The 18,972-nt window shown below is 39.8% G+C and overlaps 2 protein-coding genes across 3 annotated transcripts in view; both read left to right on the top strand.

Annotated features, from left to right (window-relative positions):
* Nucleotides 1-10,381: 10,381 nt before the first annotated feature.
* Nucleotides 10,382-11,253, top strand: LOC101683278 (olfactory receptor 2D3-like). Its single transcript, XM_004780185.3, is given in 2 exon segments — nt 10,382-11,200; nt 11,203-11,253. Coding segments are annotated over 2 exon segments (870 nt in total).
* Nucleotides 11,254-16,232: 4,979 nt separating this feature from the next.
* Nucleotides 16,233-18,972, top strand: part of LOC101680281 (zinc finger protein 215) — a 104,874-nt gene continuing 102,134 nt past the window's right edge. Inside the window, exon 1 of one of the 2 annotated variants that reach the window (XM_045065871.1) lies at nt 16,233-16,492. The gene's annotated coding sequence lies outside the window, so the exon portion shown is untranslated. The remainder of the gene's footprint in view (nt 16,493-18,972) is intronic. The other variant, XM_004780178.3, reaches the window with a different exon arrangement.

Raw genomic sequence — 18,972 nt, 5'->3', positions numbered from 1 at the left:
GGCAGGGAGCCTGCTTCCCCCTCTCTCTCTGCCTGCCTCTCTGCCTACTTATGATCTCTCACTTTCTCTCTCTGTCAAATAAATAAGTAATTTTAAAAAAAGTTTATCAATGACTGTGGACTCTGAGAAACAAACTGAAGGTTTTGGAGGGGTGGGCCTGGGGATTAGGTGAGCCTGGTGGTGGGTATTAAGGAGGGCACGTATTGCATGGAGCACTGGGTGTGGTGCATAAACAGTGAATCTTGAAACATTGAAAAAATAAAATAATTTGAAAAGAAGACTTTATCAATAAGATAAGGGTATTTTTTAATTTTTTTTTCATTTATTTATTTTCAGCATAACAGTATCATTATTTTTTCACCACACCCAGTGCTCCATGCAATCCGTTCCCTCTATAATACCCACCACCTGGTACCCCGACCGCCCACTCCCCCACCACTTCAAACCCCTCAGATTGTTTTTCAGAGTCCATAGTCTCTCATGATTCACCTCCCCTTCCAATTTCCCCCAACCCCCTTCTCTCTAACTCCCCATGTCCTCCGTGCTTTTTGTTATGCTCCACAAATAAGTAAAACCATATGATAATTGACTCTCTCTGCTTGACTGATTTCACTCAGCATAATCTCTTCCAGTCCCATCCATGTTGCTACAAAAGTTGGGTATTTGTCCTTTCTGATGGAGGCATAATACTCCATAGTGTATTTGGACCACATCTTCCTTATCCATTCATCCGTTGAAGGGCATCTTGGTTCTTTCCACAGTTTGGTGACCGTAGCCATTGCTGCTATAAACATTGGGGTACAGATGGCCCTTCTTTTCACTACATCTGTATCTTTGGGGTAAATACCCAGGAGTGCAATGGCAGGGTCATAGGGAAGTTCTATTTTTAATTTCTTGAGGAATCTCCACACTGTTCTCCAAAGAGTCTACACCAACTTGCATTACCACCAACAGTGTAAGAGGGTTCCCCTTTCTCCACATCCTCTCCAACACATGTTGTTTCCTGTCTTGCTAATTTTGGCCATTCTAACTGGTGTAAGGTGATATCTCAATGTAGTTTTAATTTGAATCTCCCTGAGGGCTAGTGATGATGAACATTTTTTCATGTGTCTGATAGCCATTTGTATGTCTTTATTGGAGGAGTGTCTGTCCATATCTTCTGCCCATTTTTTGATATGATTGTCTGTTTTGTGTGTGTTGAGTTTAAGGAGTTCATTATAGATCCTGGATAGTCAAGAAAACAAAGAGGCAACCCACGGAATGGGAGAAGATATTTGCAAATGACAGTACAGACAAGAGATAAGGCTATTATTTAATGGACTCATCTCTAGAGAGAAAGATACACAACAATGCATACACACACACACGATCTGTATGAATCATACCCATTCATGTTATTTCGCAACCCTCTTTTGAAACTCAACAGTGTGAGCAACATCTTTCCACAGAAAATATGGATCTACTTCCATTTAATGGCTTAAGGTTAGTGCATCATGATCACAGCAGCCATTTCTTGAAATGGAGCTGTCAACATTGTGCAAACTACTTTCCGTTCAGTTCTTAATTTAATCTTTACATCCATACTATGAATTTGTGGTTTATATCCATTTCACACAAGGAAACTGAGGCATAAAGGAACTGAATCATAGGCAAAGGCCACAGAGCTAAGAAATAAGAAGAAAGGATTCAATCCATGCTGTATGATTCACACATCTCTACTCTTACCCTTTTCTCTATGTGGTATAGATTATATTATATTGGAAAACAATGTGTTTAACACATCACCGATTGTTAGGCTATAAACTGTTTTATTTTGGAAACAATCCTATATGTGAATATCCTTTGAAACCAAGTTTTATGGCTACCCGTAATTATTTCCAAAAGTAAAGTCCTAAAAATAGCTTTATTCAGGAAAAAAAAGCAAACCCATTTTGTAACTTTATATTTTTTATCACGTTCCAGGGAGATTTTATAAATGTTACATGCCTACATTTTTCATATCTGTTTGCCCCATTCTCAAAAATACAGTTGGACATTTCAATCTATTTCAACTTTGCTAATCTAATGGAAAAGGAACATTACCTACTATTTTATTTTCTGTTTCTCTAAGTGAGTGCAAATATTCTTAACATAGGTTTTGGGCATTTGCATTTCTTCTCTGAATTGCCTATATAATGTCCTCTTTGCATCATTTTCACTGGTATTCTTTTTACTCTTTTTAAATGCTCTTTGATGTCCTAGTTTTCTATTTGTTGTTTATATATTTAAGTGTATCTGTTCTTGTGGTTTGATTTGTAAATTCCTGTTGATTAGTCATATTGAGCATCTTTTTATGTGTCTGTTGGCCATCTGTCTTCTTTGGAGAACTGTCTGTTCAGGTTTTCCACCCATTTTTTTTATTGGATACATTGGGTTTACAGTGTTGAGTTGTATACATTTGTCATATATTTAGATACTTACCTTTTATTGGCTATGTCATTTGTAAATATCTTCTCCCATTCGGTAGGTAGTCTTTAGTGTTGTTGTTTCCTTTGCTGTGCAGAAGGCTTTTATTTTGAAGTAGTCCCAATAGTTTATTTTTGCTTCTGTTTCCCTTGCCTCTGGAGATATATCTAGAAAGATGTTCCTATGGCCAACAAGAGAGACATTCCTGCCTGTGCTCTCTTCTAGTATTTTCATGGTTTTAGGTCTCATATTGAGACCCTTAACACATTTTGAGTTTACTTTTGCATATGGTGTAAGAAAGTGGTCTGGTTTCATTCTTTTGCATGCAGCTGTCCAATTTTCCCAACACCGTCTGTGAAAAGACTGTCTGTTTCCTATTGCATATGTTTGTCTCCTCTGTTAAAGATTAATCCACCATATAATGATGGGTTTATTTCTGGGCTCTCTGTTCCAATCTATATCTCTGTGCATCTTTTGTTGTGCCAGTACTATATTGCTTTGATTATGACAGTTTTGCAGTATATCTGGAAATCTGTGACTGTGGTATCTGCAACAGTTTTTGTTCTTTCTCAGGATTGCTTTGGCTCTTCAGTTTCTTTTGTGGTTGGTTCCATACAAATTTTAGGATTGTTAGAGAGGAGAAGGGAGCTGGGGTAAATTGGAAGGGGAGGTGAATCATGAGAGACTATGGACTCTGAAAAACAATCTGAGGGGTTTGAAGTGGCGGGGGTTAGGGAGGTTGAGGTACCAGGTGGTGGGTATTAGAGAGGGCATGGATTGCATGGAGCACTGGGTGTGGTGAAAAAATAATGAATACTGTTTTTCTGAAAATAAATAAATTTAATTAAAAAAAATTTTAGGGTTGTTTGAATTAGTCCTGTAATAAATGATGTTGGTGTTTTGATAAGGATTGCATTGAATCTGTAGAGTGCTTTGGGCACTATGGATATTTTAACAGTATCTTTTTCTTCCAACCCATGAGCATTTGTGTCGTCTTTGATTTCTTTCATCAGTGTTTTGCAGTATTCACAGTAGAAGGCTTTCACCTCCTTGGTTAAGGTAACGCCTAGCTATCCTGTTCTTGTTGGTGCAGTCATAAATGGGATTGTTCCTTAATTTCCCTTTCTGCTGCTTCAGTTATTAGTGTATAGATATGCAACATGTTTCTCCATATTGATTTTTGTGTGTTCATTTTCATTTGTCTTACAGAATTCACTGGTCAGATTCTAACAGTTTTTTTGGTGAAGTCTTTGGGATTTTCTATACATAGTATCATGCCATCTGCAGATAGTCAAAGTTTTACTACTTTGTTACTAATTTGGATGTCTTTATTTCTTTTTCTTATCTGACTGTTGCTGGCTAGGCCTAAGGGGAATAAATGTGGTGAGAGTGACCATCCCCATCTTGCTCCTGATCTTAGGGGAAAACTTTTAGTTTTTCACCATTGGGTGTGATGTTAGCTGTGAGTTTTTTATGGAGGGCTTTATTAGGTTGAGGTATATTCCCTCTGCACCTACTTTGTGGAAAGTTTTTAATCATGAATCATTGTTATATTTTCTCAAATGCTTTTTCTGCATCGATTGAAACAATAATGTGCTTTTTATTCTTTCTCTTGTTGATGTGATATTTCCTGTATCATGTTGATTGATCATAGTGAAAGATTTTTTTAATTTTTTAATGCATTGTTGGCTTCAATTTATTGAGGATTTGTGCATTTATATTCATCAGAGATACTGGCCTTTAGTTCTCTCTCTCTTTTTGTAGTGTCTTTATCTGGTTTTTGTATCTCAGTAATGCTGGCCTCATACAAAGAATTTGAAAGCTTTCCTTCCTCTTCTGTTTTTTGGAATAGTTTGAGAAGAATAGGTATTAACTCTCCTTTAAATGTTTGGCAGCATTCACCTGTGAATCCTTCTGGTCCTGGACTTCTGTTTGCTGGGAGTTTTTGATTACTGATTCAGTTTCATGACTGGTAATCAGTCTGTTCAAATTTTCTATTTATTCCTGATTCAGGTTTGGGAGCTGATATGTTTCTAGGAATTTTTCCATTTCTTCTAGGTTGTGTAACTCATTGGCATATAATATTCTTTTATAATTGTTTGTATTTCTGTGGTGTTGTTTGTAATTGCTCTTCTCTCATTTGTAATTTTATGTATTTGGGTCCTTTCTCTTTTCTTTTGATAAGCCCATCGAGGAGTTTATTAATTTTATTATTTTTTTCAAAGAACCAGCTCCTCATTTCATTGATCTGTTCTATTTTTTTGTTTGTTTCATTATCATTTATTTCCACATTAATCCTTATTATTTCCCTTCTTCAGCTGGTTTTAAGCCTTGTTTGGTGTTCTTTTTCTAGCTTCTTATAGGGGTCAGGTTCGGTTGTTTATTTGATATTTCTCTGGCTTCTTGAGGTAGGCCTATATTGCAGTAGACTTCCCTCTTAGAAAAGCTTTTCTTGCATCCCAAGGATTTTTGACCTTTGTGTGTTCATTTTCATTTGTCTCCATGTATTTTTTATTTCCTCTTCGATAGCTTTCTTTCTTTCTTCCTTTCTTCCTTCCTCCCTCCGCCCTTTTTTTCTTCCTTCCTTACCCACTCCCCCTCCCTCCCTCCCTTTCTTTCTTTCTTTCTTTTTCTTCCTTTCTTTCTTTCATACTTTCTTTCTTTCTTTTTTTCTCTCTTTCTTTCATATTTTTGGAGAGAAAGTGCATGGGCTTGAGGAGAGGGGCAGAGAGAGAGGAAGAGAATCTTAAGCAAAATCAAGAGTCAGATGCTAAACCAACTGACCCACCCAGGTGCCCCACATTCCTCTTTCATTTCTTGATTGACCCATTCATTGTTTAGTAGCATGTTCTTTAGCTTCCATGGATTTGTGCTCTTTCTAGATATTTTCTTTTGTTTGATTTCTAGTTTCATAGTATTGTGGTTGGAAGGATTCATGGTATGACTTCAATGTTTTTTAATTTGTTAAGACTTATTTTGTGGCCCAATACTGGATTTATTCTGGAGACTGTTTTATATGACTTGAAAAGACTGTGTAGTCTTTTGTTTTAGGATGGATGTTTCTGGCTATATTAGTTAGATCCGTCTGGACCAATGTGTCAATCAAGGCCACTGTATCCTAGTTGAGTTTATGTTTGGATGATCTTTCCAATGATCTATCCTTTTTTGATCTCTTCTTACAGTCTTTGTTTTTAAGTCTATTTTGTCTAATGGAAGTATTGCTACCCCAGGTTTCTTTGCACTTCTATTTGCATATAAGTGTTTTTCTATCTATTCACCTTTGTTTTTTTTTAAGATTTTATTTGTTTAAGAAAGAAGGAGAAAGCATGTGTGCAAGAGAGCACAAGTTGCGGGGAGGAGGGGCAGGGTAGAGGAAGACACCAGCTCCTGCTGATCAGGGAGCCCAATGCGGGGCTTGATCCCAGGAACCTGGGATCATAACCTGAGCCAAAGGCAGACTTTAACCGACTGGAGCCACCCAGGCATCCCTATTTATACACTTTCAATCTGCATATATCTTTAGGTCTAAACTGAGTCCCTTGTAGTCAGCATATAGATGAGTATTTTTCTTTATCCGTTCTGTCACCCTGTGTCCTTTGATCAAAGCGTTTAGTCCATTTACATTCAAAGTAGATATTGATATATATGTGTTTTGCCATTTTATTACTGGTTTTGTGGTTGTTTTTGTAGTTTTTCTTTGATCCTTCTCTTGCTCACTTTCATGGCTTTTTGCTTTTCTTTAGTGATATACTCAGATTCCTTTCTCTTTATTCTTTGCATATCTATTACTAGTTTTTGATTTATGGTTACCATTCTGTCTATATAATATACCTTCTGCTTACAGCAGTCTATATGAAGTTGATGATTGTTTAAGATTGAACCCATTCTTGGACACCTGGGTGGCTCAGTTGGTTAAGCAGCTGCCTTCGGCTCAGGTCATGATCCCGGCGTCCTGGGATCGGGTCCCACATCGGGCTCCTTGCTCCGCAGGGAGCCTGCTTCTCCCTCTGACTCTGCCTTCCACTCTGTCTGCCTGCGCTCGCTCTCTCTCTGACAAATAAATAAATAAAATCTTTCAAAAAAAAAAAAAAAAGATTGAACCCATTCTTTACTCCTATCTCCACACCCTCCCCCCACATTCACACACGTTTTAGGTATATGGTGTTATATTTTACATCCTTTTATTTTGTGAATCTCTTGACTAATTTTACAGATATATTTATTTTGACTAGTTTTGTGTTTCCTACTGAATTCTCACTATGGTCTTTCCTTAACACTTAGAGTCTCTTAATGTTTTTTTTTGCAAGAATGGTTCAGCAGTCATGAACTCATAGGTTTTGTTTGTCTGAGAAAGTTTTTATCTCTCCTTCTATTCTGAATGATGAACTTGCTGATTAAGTATTCTTGGCTGTGTATTTTTCACTTTCAGCACTTTGACTGTATCACCGGCTCCTTTCTGGGCCTGCAAATTTTCTGCTGATCTGCTGCTGGCCTTATGGGTTTCCCTTATATGTAACTGTCTTTTTTTTCTCTTGCTGTTTAAGTTTTTTTTTTTTCTTTACTACTACTTTTGTCATTTTAATTACTATGTGTCTTGTTGTGGACATGCTTTGGTTGATTTTATTGGGGGATCTCTGTGCCTCCTGTATCTGGATTTCTGTTTCATTCCCAGATATAGGAAGTTTTCAGATATTACTTCTTCAATAAATACTCTGCCCCCTTTTCTGTCTTTTCTCCTTCTGGAATCCTCACAGTATAAATGTTATTAGACTTGGAGTCACTGAGTTCCCTATGCCTACTCTCTTTTTGTATAATTCTTTTTTCTCTCATTTGCTCAGCTTGATTACTTTCCATTACTGTGTCTTATGGGTCATTAAACCATTCCATTCCTCCAGCTTGCTATTTATTCCATAAAGTGTATTTTTTTTAAAGATTTTATTTATTTGTTTGACAGACAGAGATCACAACCAGGCAGAAAGGCAGGGGTGAGGGAAGCAGGCTCCCTGCTGAGCAGAGAGCCCAATGCAGGGCTCAATCCCAGGACCCTGGGATCATAACTTGAGCCAAAGACAGAGGCTTAACCCACTGAGCCATCCAGGCACTCCCATCAACTGTATTTTTTACTTCATTTATTGTGATCTTCCTCTGTGATGGGTTCTTTTCTACCTCTTTCTCAAGGGTCTCACTGATGTCCTCCACTCTTTTCTCAAGTCCAGTGAGTATTTATATGATCATTACTTTAAATTCTCTATCTCTATCAGATAATTAATATCTGTTTTGCTTAGGTCCCTTGCTCTGGTTTGTCCTGTTCTTTCATTTGGGACACATTCTTCTGTCTCTTCATTTTGTCTTACTTTCTGTGTGTGTGTGTGCATTAGGAATGCCAGCTATATCTCCTGCTCTTAAAAGTAATGGCTTTATGAAAAAGAGGTCCTGGGGTGCCTGGGTGGCTCAGTGGTTGGGCCGCTGCCTTCGGCTCAGGTCATGATCTCAGGGACCTGGGATCGAGCCCCACATCAGGCTCTCTGCTCAGCAGGGTGCCTGCTTCCTCCTCTCTCTCTGCCTGCCTCTCTGCCTGCTTGTGATCTCTCTCTGTCAAATAAATAAATAAAATCTTTAAAAAACAAAAAAAAAAAAGAAAGAAAGAAAGAAAAAGAGGTCCTGTATGTCCTGCAGTACAGTGTCTCCTATTCTTCAGGACTTGGTGCTTCAGGAAGTGCCTTCTATGTTTGTTGCACATGCCTTGCTGTTGAGTTCTGGCCACTTTTTCCTTCAGTCCAGTAGTCTGCAGAGGCTCTCTTTGCATATTGTGTGCACTTTTTGGTCCCCAGACAAGTGGGGCACATTTTAATAAGGTGTGCCCTGTCTGCTTGTGTAATGAGACCTGCTCCTGCTGCTGCTAGAACTGAAATCCTACAAAATGCATGGGTCGGGAGATGACCTGTTAGTCACACAAGTTCAGAACTCTGATAAGCCTGAGTTGGAGTACTTGCTCTAGTCTAAAGTCTTTCAAAATCTTCAACCTCCCTTAGAGCTTGACTGGAATTTTACCCAATTTATCAGTCCAGTTCGATGAAGAACTGGGGAAGTAGAACATTCATGACCATTTTTTTAAAGATGTTATTTATTTATTTGACAGAGAGAGAGATTACAAGTAAATAGAGAGGCAGATGGTGGGAGAGAAAGAAGCAGGCTCCCCGGTGTGCAAGGAGCCCAATGCAGAGCTCGATCCCAGGACCCTGATACCATGACCTGAGCTGAAGGCAGAGGCTTAACCCCCTGAGCCACCCAGTCACCCCTGTGCATGACCTTTTAAATCGCAGTAACTCTAGCGAGCAGCTATATGGACCATGCAACATCCTAGAATGTCACAAATCAGATTCTTCCTCACAGGGAAGAAAAGACTGGCAAAAACAGAATCTCTCCCTCCCCCATATTATTGAGAACTGGGCCAAAGTATGACTATTTAAATATTTAAATATATTTGACATAATTATTTTCCAAAAGGATTGGACTGATTTTCCTACTCACTTGCATTGCACGGAAATGTGGTTTTTCTGCACCCTCGTTTTACAGAATTCTGCCATTTATTAAATGTGTGATTTGGGGAAGGTGGATGAACTTTTTTTGTGCCTCAGTTTTCTCATCAGCAAAGTAAGATTAATATTGTCTACCTTATAATGTTATTGGACAATGTGATTATATAAAACTCTTGATGCCTGTCTTGGGTTAAATTTTCAATAAAATACTAATTACTATTTTGTGATGTAGTTTGTTAAAATTTTAGCTAATTACGCAGGTAAAAAATGTATCTCTCATTCTTGTGTTCTATTTATTTATAAGTACTTATAATTACATCAAGTATTTTTCTTAAATTTAATAGTTATTTGCATTTATTCTTAGTAAATAATTCTTGGGCCATTATGTTTTTTAAAGCTGTAGAATATAATTTTATGTATTTTATAAGAGGTGACTATATATAAGGTACAAAATTCATTATAAAATAAAACAATAAACAAAATAAATCACAGAGATGAAAAGTACAGCATAAATAATATGGTAACTAATATTGTGATAATGCTTTATGGTGACAGGTGGTAACTACATTTATTGTGTTGAGCATTGTGTAAAGAATTGTTAAATCCCACTATGTTGTACACTTGAAACTAATATAGCATTGTATGTCAACTATACTTCAGTTTAAGAATCAAATGCATATTACATATTAATATTTATATTTTTTCTAAGTTATCTCATTTGTTAGTATATAATTGTTTATAGTAACCTGACACTATGTGTTTTCTTTTATGTTCGGTTAGCTCCTGTACACTAAAGTACATCATTAGTTTTTGATGTAGTGTTCGATGATTCATTACTTGCCTGTAACACCCAGCAGTACTCATCATATCGTATGTCCTCCTTAACATAGCAAGAAAACATTTGTGGTTTTTTTAAGAGGTCAAATTAAGTTTGATGCCGGAAAGCTATTTCTCGTTTTTCAAGCATATGTATTATGATTAAATATGTAATATTTTGAGCAGTTATTTGTGCAGTTTTATACATGGTAACAGTGCTAACAATATACACATCACTTTGTAACAATGTGCATATAGTCATTTAGTAAAATACACATAGTCTAATATCCTCATATCAGAACTAGCCAAGAAGGCTTTAACAACATCATACTCTATAAATAAGTGGAAATGGGAAAAAAAGATTTGGGAAACAATGAAGTGAACTAACATTACAACCAACTAATAAGAAATAAAACATCCTATTTTGTATTACTTAGAATGATACGAATAGCAACAAGATAGAAATATCCAATTTGGTTTTAAACTGGGCTTTAAATGATATTCTTCTATGGGACATGATGTCACCATCCCAAAGTTTGTTCTTTTTATTTGTGCAAACAGGCAAAGAGGCATAAATCTCAATGGGAGAGGAAAACCAAACCTTTGTGACTGAGTTTATTTTCCTTGGCCTTTCCCAGGACTTGCAGACCCAGATCCTGCTATTTATTCTTTTTCTCATCATTTATCTTTTGACTGTGCTTGGAAACCTGCTCATCATCCTTCTCATCTTCATGGATTCTCGACTTCACACTCCCATGTACTTTTTTCTTAGAAACCTCTCTTTCGCAGATCTCTGCTTCTCTACTAGCATTGTCCCTCAAGTGTTGGTCCACTTCCTTGTGAAGAGGAAAACTATTTCTTTTTTTGGGTGTGTGACACAGATAATTGTCTTTCTTCTGGTGGGGTGTACAGAGTGTGCACTGCTGGCGGTGATGTCCTATGACCGGTATGTGGCTGTCTGCAAGCCCCTGCACTACTCCACCATCATGACCCAAAAAGTGTGTCTCCAGTTGACCATAGGATCCTGGGCCAGTGGGGCACTAGTGTCTCTGGTGGATACCATCTTTACTTTCCAACTACCCTATCAAGGACAGAACATTATTAATCACTACTTTTGTGAACCTCCTGCCCTCCTGAAGCTGGCTTCAGCAGACACTTACAGCACAGAAATGGCCATCTTTGCCATGGGCGTGGTCATCCTCTTAGCTCCTGTCTGCCTGATCCTTGTGTCCTACTGGAATATTATCTCCACTGTGATCCAGATGCAGTCTGGGGAGGGGAGGCTCAAGGCTTTCTCTACCTGTGGTTCCCATCTCATTGTTGTTGTCCTCTTCTATGGCTCTGGAATATTCACCTACATGCGGCCAAACTCCAAGACCACAAAAGAGCAGGATAAGATGATATCTGTGTTCTATACAGTGGTGACTCCAATGTTGAACCCCATTATTTATAGCCTGAGAAATAAGGATGTCAAAGGGGCTCTCAGAAAACTAGCTGAAAGAAAGTTCTTTTCTCAAGGCGGTGATATCTGGGTCTGACTCCTAGTTTAGTTTAGTTTTAGATTTTTAGAGAGAGAGTGAGTTAGCAAAAGAGTGCATGCACATGAGGGAGAGTAGAGGAAGAGGGAGAGAGAATCTTAAACAGGTTCCATGCCATGGCAGAGCTGACTCAGGGCTCCATCTCAGCAACCCTGAGATCATAACCTGAGCTGATCAAGAATCAGACGCTCAACTCACTGAGCCACCCAGATACCCCTCTGGGTCTGACTTTTAGAACAATGCTGACATTCTTAAAAGAGAAACAGTATCTTGCTAGACAGTTATGGATTAGCTCAGGAAGCATAAACATGAAGGACGCATTCTAAAAACCATGAATACTCCACACTAAGATAGAACACAGAGGAGAAATAAAAGGTTAAAAGGTTAGGTTTTCTTGAGTATCAACACATCAAATACTGTTTTGAAGTTTGTGATTAATTCAGTTAATATGGTTATGTTTTAAGCGTGATTACAACTGAAGAGGTTTAAATGGATTATCTTGAAATAACATCTAATATGAATCGCATATATGATTCTAATACCAAGTGTAGATGTCCCAGTCATACAAACCTAGGAATAGGCACTGATAGAAACAACCAATATATCTGGAAGAGTCCTTAATCCTGGGATTAATGGCTCATTAATGGCTCGGAGCATTTCAGCTTGTAAAATAGTACAAAAGCAAAATAATGTTCTTTCCTGAAAGCTTCAAAGAAATGAGTATTTCATCATCCCACATTTCATAGAAACATAGACTATTGGTCAAAAGGGGAATTAATGGCCAATTAATCCAAATATAGGTCCAAGGCTTAAATCATAATATTTCTATTGAGCCTAACATTGGCCAAACAAGCCAAACAGCATTGGCCTAAACAAGAATAGATAGCTCCTTACTCTCTTACATCATTCCCTTTCATTTATAAGTTGATCCCTGCCACAACATGTGTGAACTCCCACATATTGGAATATCCTGATACAACTTTCGACTCCCCCAAATCTCAACATCTAATAACCTCCTGTTGATTGGAATCCTTCCCAATACATAGTCGATTAACACCTAATTTGTATGCCATATGTATTATATACTGTATTCTTACAGTATGGTAAGCTAGAGAAAAGGAAATGTTCTTAAGAAGATTGTAAGAGAAAATGCATTCACATTTGTGTTAAAAAAAAAATCCACAAGTGGACCCATTCAGTCCAAACCTGCAATGTTCAAAGGTCAACTATAGATAGGTCTTTGCTGTTACAGAGATCTTCCTTATGATCAGTCAAAATCAGTTTTCCTGTATCTTCAACCCACTTTCTCTAGTTTTAGTCCTAGAACAATTTTCAGTATCCTATACCATGACTCACTGAAGTCAGTTTCTGTATATGCCCTAATTCAGTTCTCACAGCCAACCAGCCACTTGTTTCATTAAAGTTCCCTCATCGAACATGCTTTGGCTCCCTGTATTCATTCTGGCCATCCTCCTTTGCAGGAGCCCACTTCACCCAGTGAATACCTCTTCCAAAACCAAAAAAGAAATTAAGATTTTAAAATTGGAGTTCACCAGTCTGAGGCTGACCTCTCCATAGGCTTAGAGGCCTGTGACCACTCTCAGTGTGGCTCAATGTCACCAGAATAGTCGATTCTGGGCTCCACTTCAGGTTTCATAAATCCTTAGTCCAAACAATCTGGCTAACAGCCACTTGCCTGTTTTACCCAAACCTTTACTCATTCACATGTTTGGAGGGGATTCCACGATAACCATTCTTTATTCTTTTTAAAGATTTTGTTTATTTGAGAGAGAGCGAGACACAGCAAGAGAGGGAACACAAGTAGGGAGGGGGAAGCAAGCTTCCTGCTGAGCAGAGAGCCAGGTAGAGGGCTCTATTCCAGGGTCCCAGGACCATGAACCAAGCCAAAGGCAGACCCTTAACCAAAAGAGCCACCCAGGCATCCATGGACAATAACCATTCTATAGTCTCCATGGATTTGAGTCCTATTCATTCCACCAAAATAGATGCTAATGTGACTTTTCTCACTAACAAAAGTTGCTCTCTCTATCTCAAAACAAAACAAAACCCCAAAACATGCAATCTCTCCTGCTATGGAGGGAGAGAGGGAATAAATGGCCAGAAAGCTTCTAAAGAAAAAATTTCGGAGCAGCTGGGTGGCTCAGTCAGTTAAGCAGCTGCCTTTGACTGAAGTCATGATTCCAGGCTTCTGGGATCCAGTCCCACACCAGGCTCTCTGCTCAGTGGGGAGTCTGTTCTTGCCTATCCCTCTGCCTGCCACTCCCCTTGCTTGTGCTCTCTCTCTCTTGCAATATCTCCCTACCTGTCAAATAAATAAATAAAAATCTTTAAAAAAGAGAAAAAAGAATTTGAAGATAATGTATAGGTTAGGATTCTTAGGTGCAAGTTAACAGAGACAGAGAAACTCATAGCCAAGAGGAACCTAAAGATACATAACAGCTAAATGTACTGTGGCTTCCTGGATGGGATCCTCGGACAGAAAAGATATAAGGGAAAAGAGAACAAAAGAAAAGAAAAAAACAGCAAAGGAAATCTAAATAAGGTATGTATTCTAGTTAATAATGAGGAATCAATGAGGAACCTGGGTGGCTCAGTTTCTTGAACATCTGACTTGTGGTTTTGGCTCAGGTTATGGCCTTCAGGTTGTAGAATCCAGCCCTATGTAGGAATCCATTGTTCAGCATGGAGTCAGTTTCCAATAATCTCTCTCCCTCATCCTCTGCTCCTCCCGCCCCCTGCTCATGCTCATTGTCTCTCACTCTCTTTATCTCTCTCTCACACACAAATAAATAAATAAAATCGTTAAAAATAATAGGGGATCAAGTTGATTTTCTTTTTGTAACAAATACCGTAATTATAATATAAGGTGTTAATAAAGGGAAAAGTGGGTATATGAGGACTCAGGGTACTTCTCAGTTTCTCTGTAAGTCTACAACAAATCTACAAAATAAAGTCTATTTCTAAAAAAGAAAAGAAACTGTTTGCTCTCCTTGCTTTTTCATCTCACTACTTCCCAATTCAAACACTAGACTGAGAGTATCTAATTGATGGAGTCCAAGTTACATGCTACACCTTAACTGCAGTGAAGACAAAGAAAGTGAATTTTAAATGGATTCAGCTTGTATGGAGGATACAGGTTCTAACTAGTCCAAGACTCCCAGATGACTATACATATGGAAAGGGTACTCAAATGATCAGAAGCCAAAAATTGACAAATGTTCACTACACATGGCCTATGACACCAAACCACCCCCACTAATGTCCTGACTACCTACAGATTCAGACTGACCAGTGTAACTCATAATCAACGTAACACAATATTCTGAGGATGTGTAGGACACAGAATGTTGAGTGGAGAGGTACAATAGCATCGCACAGGGAATGCTTCTGTTGGGCATTAGGATATTCTCATCTGATTGTGTTACTAACGTATTCCCCACTGCTACTGCAGTGTCTGCCCCATATTAGCTCATCAACAAAAATTTGCCACATCAGTAATATGTGGTCTAGGAAACATTGGCTCAAGTAAGTTTTCTCTGTATTTTTTCTTAAAGAAATACAGATAGCTTTTAATTCAGAATATCTGGATGTCATGATGCTACATGGAAATGGAGTTGTAGCAAACGATCTCGTGCATCTCAAGGATCAAGTCCCAGAAAGCTTCAGAGTCCTTTATCTTTTCAGTGAAAGTTATACATTGAGAGAAACCTTACAAGTTGTTCTGTTAAAAAAATATCTGGAGCGTTGGTGAAGCGACTGCAACTTGACAATTACCCTGTTCGGTTACACAGCAGTCAGTGCTTCAGTGCACCTGTGAAGGCATATGGTCAGAAACATTGAATCTATAAGGTGTGAGAGAAAGGCTGCTCATCTTCCTTCCTACTTTGTGCCTTTTCCATCTGCTCATCTTCCTTCCTACTTTGTGCCTTTTCCATTTCTCTGCTCTTTAATTGGCTGTAGAACATGTTTGAGACTAATTTACTGGCAACCTTACAAGTTAAAGTTTTGATTTTGTCTGGCAACTTTAGTATGACTCGTATAAAGGTCATCCTCATCACATACAATTCATAGCACACACCCTATCCCCAGTCTTGGAAAATATCATCCATAATTCTGTAATAACTTACTAATGGCCCTCTGATTATTGAAGCATAAGAAGAGGAGGTCAGTAAAAAAACATCTACTCCCCTTATTGTTTTAGCTGTTTAACTCGTCCTCTAGATTTAAAGCTCTGTTCCAGGGAGGCTCTTCCTGATTTACTAGACTGAGCTCTTCCTCTGGGGCTTCCTCTGGACTCTTTCCTTTTAGTATTTTCTCTTTTTCTCTTTCCTTCTGCAACGTTGTCCTCACCCATAACCTCAACTGTCACCCAGAATTAACACAAATTTTATACCGCTGGCCCGAGACACCTCGAGGCTCCAGACACCTCTCTCTATATGTCTACTTGATAATGCTTCTTGGACGGCACAAAGTATTTCATCCTCAACAAGCCAAAACTGAACCCATGGCCTTCCGCGAGACGTTTTACTTGGCTGCAAAACAGAAGCAATGAATGAGTGCATCAATCAGTGAAAACCATGTTTTCTACAAACTGGTATCATTTCAAAGTTCTGCCATGTTTTTTGGTTCCATGCAAATGGGGTGGTGGTGGCACGGAGAAGGTGGGGAAGATGTTGGCCCGTTCTCCCTGATGGGATGGGGGAAGCTAAGCCTGTTTGATAGTCCATTCTCCCTGCCCCTCACCCTCACCTCTACCCTGACCAAGGCCCCCAACCACCCGTTCCTGGCACTAGGGGTGGACGCCAGTCTCCGGGGTGGGCGGGGTCTGGAGTAGGGGGCGGGACTGGAAGAAGCCCCCAGCCAGGACCGCGGACTGGAGCCGCGGGGGCTGATGGGGGCTCCTTCCAAGGCCCGTGCGCGTGCGTGCGTCGGGGCGGCGCCTTGGCTTTTTCTGAGACGCCAGTCGGCTGGCGGCGTGTAAGGGCCGGGTGTGGCTACGACTTTCTGGCTGTGGTGCGACTACCCACGCCGGCTTCCTCCGCCCGCGACGCCCGCGGCCCCCGCGGGTCCTGGCGGAAACGAGCCCGGCTGTGACTGAACGGAGCCTCCCCCTGCTGCGAGCGGTGCCCGCAGGTATCACCGGGTCAGCGGGCGGTGAGGACGCGGGTGTGGGGAAAGGGAAATCCCGCCGGGTGGCGTCGGCTGGCTCGCAGCTGGCGCGGCGCTCCGCAGTCTCTGGGGGCCCACCTGGCGGGGGGCTCGGGAGCGGGGCGGGCGCGGGCTGCGGAAGGAAGTCAGGGCTCGGCAGAGCGGCGATCGGCAGCGTTTAGCCGGCCCCTCTTGCATTCGGTGACGGGGCTTCAGCCTCCAGGCGCTCGACCTGGGCCCAGTGGCTTCGTCAGTGGGTTAGGGAATAACTGGTATTGATCCGTCTCGGACAGAAGAAGGCTGGATCGATCAGCTGGAAAAGAAACTGGAGAAGACGACCTTCCAGCTTGCTTTCTTTCCTTACCGTTCCTACCAGTCCTCGAAACAGTGAAACTTCGCGGCATCTGTCTTACTTTCAGACGCTTCCTTAGCAGACTGTTTTCTGCGCCCCTTAACAGCGCCGGTTTCGACCGGTTCTTTTTACCACAAGCTGCCTCTCCGCGGTTTGGTGTGAACGACCCTGTTTGCCCACAGATACTGCCGGCGCACAGCTGGCACGTGTGCAGTTTCCTCAGCGCTCTGAAGCGCTGGAACCTGTGTCACGTGGGTGGTTAACGCTCCGGATTCCTGTCACGGGCGCCCTCTGAGCCCTCCCGTCCCGCGGTCCTAGCTCCCACTCTCAGCTCTTCGTTTTCGGACTGCCACCATCGTCCTGAAGGGCGTCCTCAGTACTTCAGAGTCTAAACGCGAAGCGTTCTTGACGTTTATTCCAGGGTGCGTCGCTCACAGACCGCTGAAGCTTCTCGCAGTCACAGCCATTCCTTGGACCTTCTATTATCCAGACTGTCCCTTTTGGAAATCCTCCTCAGAGATGTCCTCCTGAACATCTCTGTCCTCCTAGTACTATAATTACTGATACCGAGTGAGGTATTAATTTATATTTTAAGATATAAATTCCCAGTATATTTTCTTGCTTTTTCTCACTTTGAGTAGAATGTTTAATTCATTTCATTCTTGTTTAAATATGGTTGTAAGTCTTTGACGTTGCCTAACGGTGGAACTTAAGCTGTGCTCTATGGATTTTGATGTCCAATGTTTTTATTGGTTTTCATTTGAGTTGTACTTTGATGCAAAGTTTAAGTTTCAAATTAGTTGAGAATGTTTTTTGCTTGTGTTAAATTCTAGGTTTCATTCTGATAGTAAGTGTGGTTCGTAGCACTGGTAGATACTTTGTATTTGAGGTTTTTTGTAAGTGATATAGTAACTTTTGCAAATATTTTCATAGCTGCTGAAATAGAAACTGCATTGTCGTGTTTTACATATCACTAAGCACATTTCATGTATACCATATTATTACTTAATTTTAGTTTATGTGTTTAGGATTTAGAAAGTTGCCTTAGTCTGTCCCATTTCCTGGGGGTGGGGGAGAGTGTTGATTTCATCTTTTGTTTTCTGAGGATTTTGCAATAAATACATTCCAATTATGTTATTGGTACATTTAACAAGTCCTATTTGATTATAAGTTGTACCTTCAGTCATTTAAAGTTTCCTTTTCATCTACTTTCATGTATTTATATGCCTGCATAATTGTTTATTATTTTTTTAAGATTTTATTTATTTATGTGATAGAGAGAGAGATCACAAGTAGGCGGAGAGGCAGGCAGAGAGAGAAGGGGAAGCAGGCTCCCTGCCGAGCAGAGAGCCAGATATGGGGCTCCATACCATGGCAGGACAGGGAATCTTGACCTGTGCTGAAGGCAGAGGCTTTAACCCACTGAGCCACCCAGGCACCCCTGTTTATTATGTTTTAAATCATCCCTTTATTTTCCTCTTTCCAGTTCTTTTGTTTTGGATGTCTTTTGAGTGTTTATACAGTGAAATTATTTATCCAGTACATTTACTATTACAGTGGATATCATTGTTACTATTTCTACCTTTAATTTTTTAAGTTTCTGTGCTTCCTTGGTGTTTCATTTTATTTTTATCATTTGCCTGTGATCTTTTTTTCCTTCTTTCTCCCTTGATAGTAATTTAAAAAGTGGGCATATAGTTTATTCTTTGGTGGGACCCCATGATACCTCTGTAGCACTTTGAAACTTTTTTTCTTTTTTCTTTTTTAATGAACTATGCTTTCCATAAGCTTAGAGAAGGTTTGTGTTGGATCTCAAAATCTTCCTTCACTTGATACACTTAGTTCTGTGTCTGGTGGAGATATAATGGGGGTACTAATGAGTGTATAAATGGTGCCAATACATCTGTACAAGATGGCGAATGGAGAGAAACAGTTTTTAAGAAACTGTAGAAAACAATTTTAATTTGCTTTTCACCATAAGATTTTGTTCTCCCTTATCTCAGCATTTTGGAAGAGACTTTTAGATTTGTCTATCATATCACTAGTTCAATGAAGTATCCCTTTTTGTTCTTTACTCCTTCCAATCAAGATTGCCTGTCTCTCTCTTTTTTTT

This window comes from Mustela putorius, unplaced genomic scaffold, assembly GCF_011764305.1.
Source record: "Mustela putorius furo isolate JIRA1106 unplaced genomic scaffold, ASM1176430v1.1 tig00003859_pilon_pilon_pilon, whole genome shotgun sequence".
NCBI lineage: Eukaryota > Metazoa > Chordata > Mammalia > Carnivora > Mustelidae > Mustela > Mustela putorius.
This window is presented reverse-complemented; position numbering and strand designations above follow the sequence as displayed.